Here is a 17,046-nt window from a genome sequence, read left to right on the forward strand (position 1 = left end):
ATAAGCTCTGAAAATTTTTGTTGACATATTATAGATCCCAAGTTTTAAAAATGTGTGCTCTGACTCTGATCTTTCAGATTTTGGAGACCTAGTAGATTGGCTGGTACTTAAATAATATGATAAGTGATGTTAAGACACCACTGGAAAAATGCGAGCCTTTATACTTTCAGAATCATGCTCATCATTTTGCTGTTTTTAAAATAAGCTTCATATTCCTTTATGCCATAGTAATAAACAAGAAAGAATTTTGTTCTAATATTTATGACTTTTATTTATTCCTCCACACATGGGTTATATCTCTTAACATTTGTTTGTCTAATCTCCTTTATGGTACTATAAACTTTATTAGAATAAATACACTAATGAGTAAAACTGGGATTAACATTTATCTTTTCACTGTACTAAGTGTATTTTGGTTTTGAACTTATTAATAATCATACAAAACACTGCTCACGATTAGGTCTTTTCAAAGAAATGAATTCATGTAGAAAGTAATATAGAACTCTATATATACCTGTGGTCCTCATTTGTAGCTATCAAGCTGGATACATTCCGTAATATCCCACCTCCACTTTCAATAATGGCTAAAGTATTTGTCTGGCTCCGGTAAGTGAGAGTGCCAACCAAAAACGCAAGCGCACCATCTACAGCACATATATCAGCTTTATTCTCAGTGCAATGTGCTGACAAATTCCATAAGGCACTCAGTACGCTTTTGAGGGTTGATTCCTATTAAAAAACAGAATATGTATCATCTAATTAGAACTGGAATTTGTTTTTCATAACCTTTATGTTGACTTCTACTGAACAAAGTTTGTTTTTTGATTTTCCCAGTTGTCCAACTCTGACTAGTAAAATTTTTAAATTTTTTGGCACCAGAGATTGAACCAGGGGTACTCTACCACTGAGCCACATCCCAGCCCTTTTTATTTTTTTATTTTGAGACAGGGTCTTGCTAAGTTGCTGAGGCTGGCTTTAAACCTTGATCCTCCCAAGTCATTCACTGGTAAACTATTAAGAAATTTTCATTTAGAAAAACTTTCATAAAATATCAAATAAAATTTAAGCAATATCCCAAATTAAGCATAACACAATATGAAATTAATGGTCCTCCCTGTTTAAATGATATACATATCTTACAGAACTTACAGTGTATGTGTGTGTATGTGTATACACACACACATAATTCATGTACATTATGAAAAGATAACATTTTCAGAACAATGGAAACTAAATTTAAAAAACCTCTATTACTATACATGGATAAGGAAAATCATCCCCCTCCCTCCTCGCCTTCCCTGCACCGTGGTACTGGGAATTGAACCCAGGGCATTCTACCACTGAGTTACATCCCCAGCCCTTTTAATTTATAGATAGGGTCTCACTAAGTTTCCCAGGTTGGAACTTGCCATCCTCCTGCTTCAGCTTCCTGAGTTGTTGGGGAAATAGGGAAAGATATCTTAGAAGTACTGTTAAATGACAAGAGCAATTTGCAAAGCAGTATATACAGTATTACATTTGTATTAAAAACATACATAAATGTCTATATGTGGTTGATCCAAAAGTAACAATGTAACTTATGGAAAGAAGAAAGGATACTGGAAAAATGTCTCAAAGAGGCAAACTAATTACAAAAAGCCAAAACTCCCTAATATACAATATCATAGTAAACTGTCAAACTGCACTTGCCATAGAAACATTTTGATATGCAATTGGTCACAATCTCCCATGATCCTGGTGTCAGTCTTTGTACTTATCTCACAAAAAACATTCATTAGAAATTTACTATGTTGGGGCTGGGGTTGTGGCTCAGTGGTAGAGTGCTTGCCTAGCATGCATGAGGCACTGGGTTAGATCCTCAGTATCACATGAAAATAAAATAAAGATATTATGTCCACATAAAACTAAAAAATAAATATTAAAAAAAAAGAAATCTATTATGTGCCTATCATACAGGCACTTCAAACAATTAACAAAACAAAACAAAACAAAACAAGGTGCTCTAAAAGATTATTGCAGCCTGAATTTTAATAAAATATTCCAGAGAAGACTGTTCTGTAGGAGGATAAGACCTGTACCTTCATAGAGAAGAGAAGACAGTAGCTCCTCGCAGGGAAAGCAGAATGATAAAAGGTATGTAATCCCAGTGGCTTGTGGAGGCAGGAGGACCATGAGCTCAAAGATAGCCTCAACAAAAAGAGAGGCACTAAGCAACTCAGTGAGACCCTGTCTCTAGATACAATATAGGGCTGGCTTTATGGCTCAGTGGTCGAGCGCCCCTGAGTTCAATCTCGGTTACTAACCCCCCCCCCCCCAAAAAAAAAAAAGGTATGGAAGTAGCCAGGTGCAGTGGTGCACACCTGTAATCCCAGTGGCTCAGGAGACTAAGGCAAGAGGATTGTAAGTTCAAAGCCAGCCCAGCAACTCAGCGAGGCCCTAAGCAACTCAGTGAGCCCCTGCATCTAAATTAAATACAAAAAGAGCCGGGGATGTGTCACAATGATTCAGCATCCCTGGGTTCAATCCTCAGTGCAACAAACAAACAAACAAATAAATAAAGTATGGAAGAAGAAATCAGGAAGAAGGGCTAGGTGCAGTGGCATACACCTGTAACTCTGGGTTTAATACCAGTACCAAAAACAAAAACAAATCAGGAAGGAAGGACTGTAGAATAGAAAGACACAAAGGAGACCAAGGCCCATGCTGGGAACAGTAGAAAGTAAGTTCATAGAGTTAAAATATAGGCTTTGAATGCCACAGGAAACATTATGGGCCTAAATAAAAAAGTAGCTAACTACCCATTCTCTTTATCAAGAAATTAATTAAATGAAACAGTATTGGAGTAGGTTTAGACACTGCTTATCAGAGAGCTGGAAAGAGGCAGGAAGGAAATGCTTCCGCAATCAAGATGTGAGAAAAGCTCAATTTTAATTGCAATGTGATTGAAGTAAAGGCAGAGCATTTTAAGCTTCTGAGAACAAGAAAGATGGCAAGTCTTTAGAGCAGTGAGTCAAACTGCAATTTGCCCAGAAGAGCTAAAGTTAGAAAAACAAAAGTTGCTCTCTGTGTGACTATATGTCAAAGGCCAAGAGTTTTGATTCAATAAAGTTTTACAGTTCAAAACAAAGGAGAAAAGAAATGATTAGGAGTTAGGGATGTGGTGTAGTGGTAGAATGCATGCTTAGTATATACTAGGCCCTAGGCTCCATCCCCAGTGTGTATGTGTGCATGCATATACATGTATGCACACACACAAAATGATTAGCAGTTGGAAATACAGGGCTGCGGCTCAGCAGTAGCGCACTTGCCTGGCATGTGTGAGGCATTGGGTTCGATTCTCAGCACCACATATAAACAAACAAACAAACAAACAAATAAATGTCTATCAACAACTTAAAAAAAAAAAAAAAAAAAAAATATATATATATATATATATATATAAAAAGGTGGAAATACAGGTGAAAGCAAAGGGAGGAGTTTCAGTAAGTTGCGTGATCAGAAAGTATAAAATACAGGTGAAGGTAGAAAAGAAAAACCAAAGTGAATCTATAAATCCAGATTTTGCAACTTGGAAAAGAGCTGTATCAGAAGCAAAATCAGAAGACACTGAAGATGGTATGACTAATTAAATGAAGCAAGTAACTTGTTCAAGGCTTTGGATGTTACAGGAAAAGAAAAACACTGTAGTAGTTAGAAGCCACAGAGCATTTTATTTTCATTTTCAAAAGACTGGGTTTCTTATGTAGTTGAAACATAAGAAGGATCCAGTAGAGAAGATGTAGAGGACAAGAGTAAAGTACTCACATTTTTAAGTAAACAGTAAAAACTGGGGCACAGAACACATTAAAGACAAGGCTCTATTGTATGGAAGGTGTAAGCTAGCTGAACAGAGTTAAAGTGCTGCCATACATGCAGGGGAAATAGGAAGAAGTCCTGATTCTTGATCATGAGCAGTAGTAAATAAAGCTGAAAGGCAATCAATGACTAATTAGAGAAAAAGCATGTTCACAATGACCACTGCACTGAATACAGACAAAGAGGAAACCAACAAACTCTTAATATTGTTAACCAGGAAGCCCAAATCAGAATCGTATAATAGCAATTTCTGATTGGCTAGTTTTTCCAAGATTGGCCTTACATTAAAAATTTATCGATGAAACTGGACATGGTTGTGCACATTCTTTAAGTCCCAGCTACTTGGGAAGCTGAGGCAAGAGCATTACTTAAGGTCATCAGCCTGGGTAACACAGCATAACTTAAAAAAAAAAAAAAAATACAGATAAATTTAGGGTGAAATGGCCTTTTCCAAGAAAAGGACAAGTCTTTCCATTTATTATGGTCTTCTGTGTTTTTCAGTAGGATGTATCTTTTAATCTAGCCTTTTAAGTCTGTATCAATTAAATCTGTATGTAGATCTTTAGGTCTGTATTGTCTAGGCTGGTCTTGAACAACTGGACTCAAGTGATCCTCCCACTTCAGCCTCCCCAGTGGCTTAGACTATATGCATGTGCTACCATGCCTGCCTAGTTAATTCTTTTTTATAGCTGAGTTGAATTTTATTGTACAGATATCCCACAATTTGTTTACCATTTACCTGCTGACAGACATCAGAGTTATTTCTAATATATGTTATCACAAACAAAATTACTACGAACATTCATGTGTAATTCTGTGTGTGAACATCAGTTTTTGTTCCTCTTGGGTAAAATACTTAGAAGTGCAATGGCTGGGTCATATGGCAGGTGTATGTTTAACTTAAAAACACTGTAAAGTGTTTTTGTTTTTTTTTTTAGTTGTAGTTGGACACAATACCTTTATTTTATTTTATTTTTTTAATATTTATTTTTTAGTTTTCGGCAGACACAACATCTTTGTTTGTATGTGGTGCTGAGGATCGAACCCGGGCCTCACGCATGCCAGGCGAGCGCATTACTGCTTGAGCCACATCCCCAGCCCTACCTTTATTTTATTTATTTATTTTTATGTGGTGTTGAGAATCGAATCCAGTGCCCTGAATATGCTCGGCAAGTGCTCTACCACTGAGCCACAACCCCAGTCCTTGCCAAATGTTTTAAAGTGGTTACACCATTTCACATTCTCACCAGCAGTGTATAAGATCTCTACTGCTCAACATCCTTATAACACTTGACCAATTTTTAAACTTTAACTAATATGATCTGTGTAATGGTATCTCACTGTATTTTTGATTTGCATTTCCCTTAGAACTAAGGATGTCATTTATCTTTTCTAGTGCTTAATGGTCATTAATATAACTTCTTTTCTGAAGTGTTAGTTTCCAGCTCAATTTTATTTTACTTTTCTGCAGTACAGGGAATTGAACACAGGGGGCACTCTACCACTAAGGTACATCCCTAGTCCTTTTTATTTTGAGACAGCTTCTCATTAAGTTGCCCAGGCTGGCCTTGAACTGTGATTGTCCTACTTCAGCCTCTCAAGTTGCTGGAATTAGAGGCATGCACCACTATGACCAGCTCCATTCAGTAGCTTTAAAGGTATCTTTATGCATACCCCAAGCATATTTGAATATTATCTTTATAACTAGTAATTTAGTTAAATACTTTTCTCCTAATAAATTTTCAAGTGTCTTCCAGTTATAAAAAATAGACTTCACTAAAAATACACAACTAAATAAACAGTGAAAAACAAACAAACAAAAAAACTCTTCACTCTCTCTGAAAATAAAAGTTTTTAAGAAGAAAATTTAGGCTACAGGTCTTGGCCAGTTGGGTCAAGGAAGCCCAGTTTGGCTAAGATAACTTGCTTGGTTGCTCCCCGATTTCAAGTTTACTATTTATTTTATTTTTTTTAAACTAGCTTAGTTTCGGAACTGCCTGAAGATATGTCCTAGAAAGAAATTATTACTTGGAGTTTCCTATTGATCATTAAATTTTTAGGACTTTGGGGAACTGAAATTTGGAGAGCTCACAAGTAATACAACAGATTCTCAAGAGTGACTTTGTACCTTTTTCTTGAGAGACATTTGGCAATATCTGGAAATCTTTTGGATTATCACATCTGTCGGGGGCAGGGGGATGGTGTGCTGTCAGCTAGTGGGCAAAGGCTATGGATGCTGCAAAATATCCTATAATGCATAGGTCAGCCCTCTAAAACAAATAATTATCTGGGTCGAAAATGTTTACAACGTCAGAGCTGAGGAAACCCTGACTAAACTACCATATACAAATTCTTTCCCCTTTAATACTCCTAGAGATTGAACTAAAACAATGAAGATAAATAGGTTAGAAATTAGGAAATCTCCTGGCAAGGTGAGGGGAGAAGTATGGAGAAGGTGGCAAAAAAAGTTAGCTAACATGAATCCATATTACACTACTGAGTATTTTCAAGGGTACCTTTTTAACTTCCAAAGCACATTCCATCAATGCTTTTACACTTCCAACTTCCCGCAATGTCTTTTTACTATTTACATCTGCTCGCCAAGACAGATTCCTCAAAACACTTGCAATAACCTGCAAATGAATCAATTTTAGAAAAATTTGTATAAAAATGCTTAATACTAGCTTCCTTTTATTTCTAATGCTAGAGGTTAAGAGTAAAATCTATTCAGGTTGAGAAAACCTTATCCAAAATGCTTGGGACCAGAAGTGTTTTGGGTTTCAGATTTTGTTTGCTTTTGGAATGTGCATATATACAGTTTGCAATAACCTGGGCATAGCACCCAAGTCTAAATATAAAATTCATGTTTCATACACATCTTATATATATATATAACCTGAAAGTAACTTTAATATAGCATTTTAATAATTTTGTGCATGAAGTTTCATGGTGTGTAATTTTCTACTTGTGCTGTCATGTTCAACACTCAAAAAGTTTCAGATTTTGGATTAGGAATGCTCTACCTGTAGCAAAGAAATTCCTATAATTATTTTCCTTTATTCTAATGTTACTGAAACTTTACTCTAAAACATGAGGTACTAAATACTGAGCTATGACTTAAGTCAGAATATTAACCTGCTAATATCCAAGAAACATTTGAGATTCTAAGTGGTACCTGCTGTAAGTCTTCACTTTCAGATTTTAGTTGGGCCACAAGTGCTCTCATGCAGCCTTTCATAGAGCATAGTGTAGCCTGTAAAATTAGATATTAAACAGAGCGTCATCAACAAGGTAGCTTGAGTGTGTGCTTACTAAATGTCAAACCTAGTTTTCACTGTTCATAACAGATATTTCACCTGTAAAAGATGTAGAACAAGATTATCTAGAAGAAAGATAGATGCCCTCCCAATTCTCTGCTATCCTTGTAAAACTGAAAAAAATAAAGTGAATAGATAAGAAATATAAGCAAAGGATTTTAAAGTAAGATCTTTTACCTGGATGGAATTAGTATGTGCCTCACACTTGCCTTGGTCATCAGGATTTTCAGATTCATAATAACAATTTTTGTAATATAACTGTATAAATTCACTATGGTGTTTCACCTGTATATGTACTTTTGCCTTTATTTAGGCAAAGCCCAATGAAATGAGTAAGGATATGCAGTGGACTTGAAGTACAGGTTTTTATTAGTCATTGTTTCATTAGAAGGGAGACAAAGAAAGTAAGTGAAAAGTAGTTTGTGTATGTGAAAGTAAACTAACCTGACCTAACTTATGAACCTGAGCTGTCTTTAAGAAACAGATCTTAAGAAAACATACCTTGTTGGCTACATCTCCAAAAGTCAAGTTTGTCAAAGCCATTCCAGCATATCGTCTTAAAGTAATACTGTAGTGGTCATTAGTAAGCCCATACATTTCACAGTCCACTTGCAATAATTCTGCAATGGCCTGTAGTCCCCCTAATTTAAAAAGGGCAAGAGGAAAAAGATAATAATCTAAAATAAAACAAATTATCATCAAATTGATAATTAAATATTAGGAAAAAGAAACCTCAAAGAATGAGTATATATGGTTTAAATCTGCCTTTAGATTTATAAGCCACAAAAGCTGTTATAAAGGACTTTAGTGTAACATATTTATAAAGTACAACTGACAGCTATTCCATTTTCTGCAAGTTACTCCACCCTCCAGCCCCTTGCTTTACTGAATGAGTGTATTTTCTACTTACTGCACATATATTACATGCTGCCAACCATGAAGATGACCGTTTTCTATTACTAGGTCTTTCTAAACATTAATAGAAAAAGGCAACTTATTTTTACTATTAGGGCTTAAAAAAACACTCTTCATTGTCGCACATTGTTGCCTAATTACTTTAGTATTTTTTATTTGTCAAAATAATTACCCTTAGGAATAATGAAACTTTTAAAAGAAACTGTGCATTAAGCAATGATTATTTTTTCATCAAAAAGAATGTCTGATCAACTAAGTTCTATAAAACTATTTGTGCTTAAAAAAATCTCTTTACTTTTCTTTAATAGTATTGAATACCATCTATACTAGGATTTTGTATTTTCTTTCCCCCTGATTCTTACTACTGGGTATGCTCAACAATGCCCACAGTGGCCAACAGTAGGAGGGCAAGGAGGAAAACAAAGTGAAAGGAAAAGACAACGAAAGAAGGGCTTAAAAAAAAAAGTGAAGTAAAATGGTGAGGAAATGAACAACAACAAAAAAAAGATAAAAATGCATGTGAAGCTATGAAAAATATTATTCATCATCAAACATTAATAATCATGGGACTTGGAATATTGTTTTGTTACAGAGAAGTGGCTAACACAGAAAAAAAGGAAAAAAAGATGAATATAGACAAGCAATTCTGGGATAATGTAAGCCTAAATAGGTCATTAATCTGAAAGAAGGCCAGTATATTATGGTTTTATAAATGATCTGGAACTTTGCAAATTTGCAAACAAAGTTCTATCTTGGAGCAAGAATTCCAGGCCAAGGGATTTAACTGTAGAAAGATTCACGAAAATCTTTATGACTAGCAGAAATGACAGACAACTTTGACTATAGGTAAGTAAAAATTAATTTGTTCAAAGAAAATCTAAACTGTAGTTAGAAAGATTTTTCTTGAATTTACCTGTGATAGTAGAAAAATATATAATCAGTGAACCAAAACTAGTCACTGTCTTTAAGAAGCTTACAGACTAGAGCAAAGACAGACATTTCAAGCCCAGGGTTAATAAGTGGATTTAACCTAGACCCAGGGTTGGGGGGAGGTCCTGAGAAAAAGGCGAAGAAAATAATGTTTAAGGCAAATCTTTAAGGAAGAATGAGTACTTAACAATGGTGGAGAAAGTACGAGAAAGAAGCATTCTGGAAGAGGAAACAGCATGTGTAGAGGCCCTTGGGTTTGAAATATGAATCAACAAAGAAAGGGACACAAGATGAGTCTACAAAAATGGGTAAGATCATGTAAGACTTTCTGTGCCACATTAAGGATTTTAGGCATAGGAAAGTATAATGAGATGGGCATTCTAAATAGACTACTATATCTGCAATGTGTGGAATGGATTATGACTGGAACAGGGAGTGGCATAAGACAAAGTATTATAGAACAAGAGAGACAATGGTGGCTTGAACTGGGGAAGAAAAAAAATATTGATTTGAAATATAGTTAAGAAGTGGAATTAAAGTACTCAGTTACTAGATGAAGGGAATAAAAATGAAACCATGTATGACTTTAAAAAATTGTGGCTTAAGCAAGTGGATTGATTTTGCCAAGAGAAATGCTGGAAGAAATAGAGTTAAGGGTGGGGGAATTAAGAATTTCAGTTTGTGATAGTTCAGTTAGAATCTCTGAAATATCACCTAAAGGAAGATGTCAATTAGGAAGTATGATGTGTGTTTAAAACTCAGGAGAGAGAACTTGAACTAAGATGTAAATTTGAAAAACACTGAACACTAACCCTAACGTGGTAACTGAAGCCTTGGGAGTAGATGATACTGCAGTTGGATAAAGGAGAAGTATAATAACAGAATTCTAACCCAGGATATTATCAGAGTCACTGCAGACCTGAAGACTGTGGCTCAGGATATTAATGAGATCCCCCAAATGTCGAGTATTATGAAGCAGAATATCAACAGTGAAGTTAGACAAACTATGTCTTGTTTCTTCATAAAATCCTGCCTGGTATATATAGCAATATCTGGAATGCTTTCTTAAAAAAGATAAAAGTACATCTAAAGAAGGTCCCAAGAAGGCATTAAATTGTCAAAGACTTGAAACCTCTTGTATGGAAAAACTAAACATTTTAGGATTTGATTCTGAGAAAAAAGATTAAAGAAAGATATGATGGGTGTCAACAAAACCATGAACAACATGGCTAATGAAAAAAAGGAACATTCAATAAAAATCTGGCACATCAGATACAAGACAAAATCATTTACAATGCCAGGCAAATAAGAAGAAAAGATTTCAGTGAATTTTGAGGCAAAGAATATAATTCATAGGCTAAAACTATAAATGGATTCAGTAAAATATGCAAATTTTTGGTCGATAGAATAAAAATTGGCTGCCCTAAAAAAAGTTAGGATGTTTCAAGGTAATAAGCACATCCTTATATATTTTATTTGATGTCTAAGTTAGAAAACAGTGGTGTGGATGGATGTAATTATTGTCCAATATGGTATCTTATAACCTTACAAATAATGGAGGACCAACTGCCTCAGGTGACATTAAATAGAATCCTTAATTCAGTTTCTTAACTTAAAAAAAAAAAAAAAAAACCGAGATGATGTTTAATTTTTAAAAGTACGTTATTTTTGTTTTACTTAGTTTAGATAGCCACCATTAGCATGAAATGCTCCATTCTAAAATAAGTATCAGGAGCTCAGTATCAATATTCTATAGAGATCAATGTTCCACAAAGTTTCCTGATCATAAGCATCATTTGAGTTGCTTGTTAAATATGATTCTTAGTCTCCTCCCTGGAGAGTCTGTTTGCTACAGAGCTAGAGTATCTATATGTTTTGACAAGCATCTCTGGTGATATTATGATCTAGAAACTTTGTAAAACACTAAGGCAAATAAATCATAAGTTCTTTGGAAGACAGGGCCATGTCTTATTAAAAATTTCTAGTCCTAGCACAGTTTCTGGGACAGATTAATATCACATATATGTATATAATATCATATATATATATATATATAGTCTAAATATTCTAATACTAATAGGTAAAAGGTTAAATGACCATGATCTTCATATATGCACATATGACAGTCCCAATGGACTGAGCTTCAGGATTTCCCTTCATCTAATTAGGATTTATTTCTTCCCTAATTCCTTACTGCCAGGTGCCTGTACTATCTTATACTATCTCCCCCCAATTTACAAACCTTAATTCTCCTTTTGCCCCAGTGTAAATTTGGAGACTAGGAGTGAGAGGAAGGTAATCCCTGTGGCTATGTCCCCAGCAGTCACACCCCCAGAGGCCCCATCCTGCTCCTCACCTGAAAGCCCCTGCCCTAGCTCCTGTGATGAAATGCCCCGGGTAGCCTTCCTACCTGAAGAAGGAAGAGGAACAAATACTGAGTCTAAGTTTTATTTTGAAATTCAGATGATTAATGTGTCAGTCCTAGTCTACAGTCCATTGGAACATAGGAACATTTATAATAGAAAAATATCTTAAAACTGGATTTTCTGTTTATTATTATTATTCCTTTCCCATTATTATTAGCATTAAAAAAACTTAAAATAATGAGGGAAGAACTCAAGATAAACTGAGATTCCACAGGATACTAGGGGAGAAAAGAGAATCAGGTGGGACTGTGGGGAAGAAAGCATGGCTGAGGGTAGGCCTGAAATTCAAAAGTACAGAGCCTCCCAAAGTGATGACTCTGAAGGAGACAACACTCATTTTTGGCTGTACGAGTTCTCTGCGTTTAAGAGTCTCATGACTTTAATCACTTATAAGATAAACGATGAATGACAATGATGAGGGTAACAGGAATACAAAGTGGAGGCTGGAATGTAATGTAACATAAACAGCACAAAAAGCAAGGCACAGCTACACTAAGATGGAAACTCAGTGTATGGTTCTTGCTGTAGCATGAAAAACTACAGCTCACATGAGATGGCTCAGCATCATGCAATATATAAATATCACATGTGCAAAATGAACCTAAAAATCAAAAACCATTTCATGAAAAATGGGGTGCACAAATGCAGGTTATATAAGGTTTAGAGCGTGTGATAACACATACCTAAAGGACTAATTGTTACAAAATTAATGAAATGTTTTTAGCATAATGTTTTTCTATATTAATCAGTTTCAAAGACACCATGCCGCTTATGATGAAAATTGAGTAAAATACTGAAAACCGTGAAGATAAATGAAATGCTTAATAATATTTCTTCTTGGTGTTTATCAGAAGTGACTGACAGATCTCAAGGAAAATGAAATCTCTATATTTCAAAATAATTCAGATTACTCTTATATAAACTGTTACACAGGTTAACCCTGGTAACAGGAACAGGAGGGGTCTGTTCAATAATTTTTGTAATAATTGGCTAAGATTTCAGAATCTAAGTTAGTTTATAACAGGGTAGCAGTTTCTGTTGACTCAGGGAAACCAGGGTACAGTATTTTGCTACAAGAAGGAAGTAATAGAAGTTAGCATCCTTATATTTCAACTTATCAATGATTGAATATCTTCATGTAGTATATTAAATTTCTACCACGATTTTAAAAAATCCACAAGTATTTGTCTATGGCATTAGGAAACATTTCTGTCTTACCAAGTTCATTCATTGCATGTCTATGCTCTTCATCAAATGAAAGTTTCATTAGAACACAAACAGCAGGACAGATCTGATGTTCAACAGGAGCTGGCACTGGAAAATACAATTGATGTAAAACATAATGTTTTGTTACCTGAAAAACAATGATTATACTTTAAAAATACGTAAGGATCATTAGAATAACCCTAATGCATATAAATTTAATGGATTGACAAATATTTGCTGAGTGGATGAGAATAAAGACTACAAATGTGGAACAGAAAATGAATAAAAGCTTTTCTTGGTTCCATAAAAATGTTTACCACTCATCTATCCTTTACCAATTCTATTAATCTAATATCCAGGTAACTTAATCTAATTCAGTATGTTTATGGTATAATTAACAAATCTAATAATTTAAAATTATCTTCACATGGTGGGATATGTCTATAATCCAAGTGAATTGGGAGGCTGAGGCAGGAGGATTCCATGTTTGAGGGCAGCCTCAGCAATTTAGCAAGGCCCTAAGCAACTTATTGAGATTCTGTCTCAAAATAAAAAATAAAAAGTGGTAGGGATATAGCGCACTAGCTCACTGGTTAAGCACCCTTGGGTTAATTCTCAAGTACCTCCTCTCCCTCTAATTATGTTCACTATATGAAAGAATAAAAACATTTTGGAATAAAATGTTTAATTTTGTTTATAACTTTAGCTATTTTCATAAATGTGGGTTAAAAGCCCATGGCTGAGGCTCAACATGGTGGCAAAGGCTTATAATCCCAGCAACTCAGGAGGCTGAGGCAATAGAATGCAAGTTCAATGTCAGCCTAGGCAAGTCAGTAAGACCATCATTTCAAAAAAATAAATGAAAGGGTCTGGGGAAGTAGCTCAGTGGTAGAGCACCCCTGGGTTTGAGTCTCACTATCACAAACAAACAAACAAAAAAAACATTAAAAAAAAAAGAAAGGAAAAGAATGAAAGAAAATGGAAAATGTATATGTACCAATGTAATACCTAGTAGATAAAATTTACTAGACTGATACATACATACATATAATAGATAGTAAAAAATTTAAAGAAAAAGATGTCGCACTAAGCTACATTCCCAGTCCTTTGAGATGGTCTCACTGGGACTGAGAGTAGCCTTGAACTTGAGATTCTCCTATTTTAAGTCTCCTGGATCACTGGGATTACAGGTGTGTGCCACCATACCTGGCTTATGTACAAGGTTTCAAAACTTATTACTTGACATAAGTATTTGTTTGGAAGTAATAATGTGGTGCTGGGGATGTGGCTTAGTGGTAGAGCACTTGCCTGGCATACCTGAGGCCCTGGTTCAATCTCTAGTACCATGAGCCAAAAAAAAAAAAAAAATCTGGACCATTTCATTATTGTGGTTAGCCAAGAATCAATTCAGAAAGGCAATATTCTCTCAATAATATATCTTATTAGCTCTCCTCATTCCTAGGATAGCAGATATAAAGAATCAACTCTACTTTTTCCTTATCTTAAAAATTTTTAGATTTAAAATAATGTTTATATTTAAGCTTGGAAAAAAATCTGCTATGGTTTCCTAAACCATGTTTTTACCACAATTCCTTTTACTGATCCCCAAATCAATAGGCTGATATGAAAAAAATCATCTACTTATCCTGTGTGTGTGTGTGTGCATGCATGTGCACACATGCGTTAATTCTTACTGGGTGAAGGAAGGTCTTACCTTATATACTTACTGCTGTTGGTTCTTGGCTACAGGAATGAAGTTACGTCCCCAAGGGACCCAACTTCTATGTTCCCTGCTCCTGAGGGAGAAGGGCTAGTGAACAAGGGTCTCTTCCTGAGCAAAGAGCTGGGGGGCTTATTATTACCAGCAACTGGGGCCCATTGCCTGGAGCAAGGTGGTACAGTAGGAAGAGTAAAGAGCTAACAGCACATTCAGCCTGTTTGTGTTTCTGGCTCTGTTACTTACTAGCTGTGAGGCCATAACAAGTCTTTTAGCCTCTCTGAGTCTCAGTTTCTGCATCTGTAAAATGGAGATGATGATGCTTTCCCTTTCCCTTTTTGTTGGAGGATCACATAACATTAACAGAAATACAGTGTCCACTGAATAGACTGATAGGAATATGTGAAAGAATACAGCTTGGTCACTAGTAGCTGGAGGAACTAATGTAAAGTTGCTTTTCTGAGCTTCCCCTATGGAATAAAAGAGAAGGGCAACCAACAATTTTTCAAGTTCTTTCTAGCTCTACTAAGCTTTGACTATATAAATTTCTTTTGATTTGCTGTTCTTTTTTGATTACTGAGTAGTGTACATAACGTATTCCTTCGTTAATTTTTTTTAGGAAAATACAGACTTAAGCTATGTATGTTAATGGCATAGACAGCTAATATGAATTAATTCCTTCATTCATAAAGACAACATATTAACTACAAAATTTTCTAATCTAAAACTTTTACATTTGCTTTCAAACATGCACTATGATGTACATTATAAAGCACATACTTGGATTTTTGTCCTGGTCCATGCCTTGTTCATGGGCTTCCTGCCACTCCCAACAGGTTTCACAGTAAGCTCGTATCTGTTCCAAAAGATGAAGGACTCGGATTTCACGCCTGCCTCTCTTGTCGTCAGGCTGTGAGTGAATGATGTTGTGGAGTGCTGCACTGGCCCTGGCCCGAGCCTCTTTACTGCCCCGGGAATTTCCCAACAATACAGAGTCTTTGTCATTGCCATGTAAAAGCTGGATGAGGAGAGGAAGACATCCAGACTGTCGCATGGATATACAGCTGTCTTGGGAGCTAGACATGGCTAGCAAAGTTCGTGACATATCATCCTTATCATGAGTACCAAGCATTGACAACAATGAATACACCATTTCCACCTGTGGGCCAAATGAGTTTAGAAATAAAATTATGACTTTAATATCTAAAAGCCAAGACTAATGAAGTGATGAATGGGATATCTATTGTAACTTAGTAAAAAAACAAAACAAAACAAAATCTTTAGGATGAAGTAATGGTATTTTATCAAAATCTAGACAATAATCAATAATTTGTTTATGTGTATAAATAGTAGCAGTGGTATTATACAGTGTGAAATAAGAAAGTAGGTTCTATCATACTTAAATGCTATTTGTCTGGATTAGGGGTGGGGTAATCTACTAACAACTATGAGTGAAAATCAACTGATGTCTATATCTTGCACACACACAACAAGGAATGTGGTTTATCTAAATCCACTATGTAATTAAAAATTTTATTTTTTAATCTACAACTACAATCATGAGAAAACATTTTTGTAATAATTGTTATTTACTAAATACTAATTCAAGATAATCACTAATTCTGATCAGATTATGATATTTTAAAATTAATAATTTCTCTCTTTTTAAAAAAATATTTATTTTTTTAGTTGTAGTTGGACACAATACCTTTATTTTATTCATTTATTTTTATGTGGAGCTGAAGATCGAACCCAGGGTCTCGCATGTGCGAGGCAAGCACTCTACCGCTGAGCCACAACCCCAGCCCAATAATTTCTCTCTTATAAATGCAAAATATTTGTCATAAAAATGAAAATGCCATGATCACATAAGGAGTGATAAAGCCAGGACATATAGTCATTTTCTTTTTTTAAAGCCAACTGGTAAGCATTAATTACTTTGACAATACATTCTAAGAATTTATTTAGAAATAGATTAGAAACAGGAAAATAGTACCTAGTTATCCTGGACTGTCATTAGCTTCATTTCAAAGCTAGAGGCTATTACATAAAAGTATAGAGTGTTATCTCTTTAACTCAGTTGTTCTCAATCAGGGCCAATTTTGCCCCCATCAGGACACATTTAGCTATATCTTGGAGACATTTTTGGTTATAATAATTGGGAGGCAGAAGTAAGGGAATCCAGTGGGTAGAGACCAAGGATGCTGTAAAAATCCCATAATGCAACAAAGAATTATCTAGCTAATAGTTTTGAGGTTGAGAAATGCTGCTCTGAATGTGTAAACATACCTACTTTTAGATATGAAATTTTAGGAAGATAATATAGGACTATGAATAAATCAGATTTAGGTTCAAATTTTGGCTCCACCACTTACAAATAAGCTGGTTGATGCTAGTTAATTTATTTAATTTCTCTGAGATTTAGTTTTCTAAGTTCCAAACAGAGTAATTTGTGAAGACCAAATAAAATAATACATATGGGACAGTGGCTGGCATTCAAAATACATTGTAAAGTCTTAACATTATCATTTTTTTTTTACTTCAGTTTTCTCATTAGAGGGATAAGAATATCTCGCAGGGCATTTGAGAGGATTAGCAATAATGTACATATTTTACCTTGGCACACAAGAGATCTCAAGTAGTTAACTATTGTGAATTATAAAAAGGATTAAGCTTCATA

General features: G+C 35.0%; 1 protein-coding gene and 1 long non-coding RNA gene across 6 annotated transcripts in view; one reads left to right on the forward strand and one right to left on the reverse strand.

The window, feature by feature from the left end:
- Positions 1-17,046, forward strand: part of LOC139705778 (uncharacterized) — an 87,114-nt gene that overhangs the window by 16,341 nt on the left and 53,727 nt on the right. The gene's annotated exons all lie outside the window — the stretch shown is intronic.
- Positions 1-17,046, reverse strand: part of Apc (APC regulator of WNT signaling pathway) — a 121,179-nt gene that overhangs the window by 9,863 nt on the left and 94,270 nt on the right. For 2 of the 5 annotated variants that reach the window (XM_034635904.2, XM_027927628.3), the window contains exons 10-16: positions 15,147-15,525; positions 12,662-12,757; positions 11,374-11,427; positions 7,674-7,813; positions 7,031-7,108; positions 6,372-6,488; positions 515-729 (exon numbers count right to left, since the gene is read on the reverse strand). In XM_034635904.2, the coding sequence (XP_034491795.2) occupies positions 515-729; positions 6,372-6,488; positions 7,031-7,108; positions 7,674-7,813; positions 11,374-11,427; positions 12,662-12,757; positions 15,147-15,525 (1,079 nt within the window). The remainder of the gene's footprint in view (positions 1-514; positions 730-6,371; positions 6,489-7,030; positions 7,109-7,673; positions 7,814-11,373; positions 11,428-12,661; positions 12,758-15,146; positions 15,526-17,046) is intronic. The other 3 variants (XM_071612340.1, XM_071612341.1, XM_027927630.3) reach the window with 3 other exon arrangements.

Source organism: Marmota flaviventris, chromosome 5 (genome assembly GCF_047511675.1).
Source record: "Marmota flaviventris isolate mMarFla1 chromosome 5, mMarFla1.hap1, whole genome shotgun sequence".
NCBI lineage: Eukaryota > Metazoa > Chordata > Mammalia > Rodentia > Sciuridae > Marmota > Marmota flaviventris.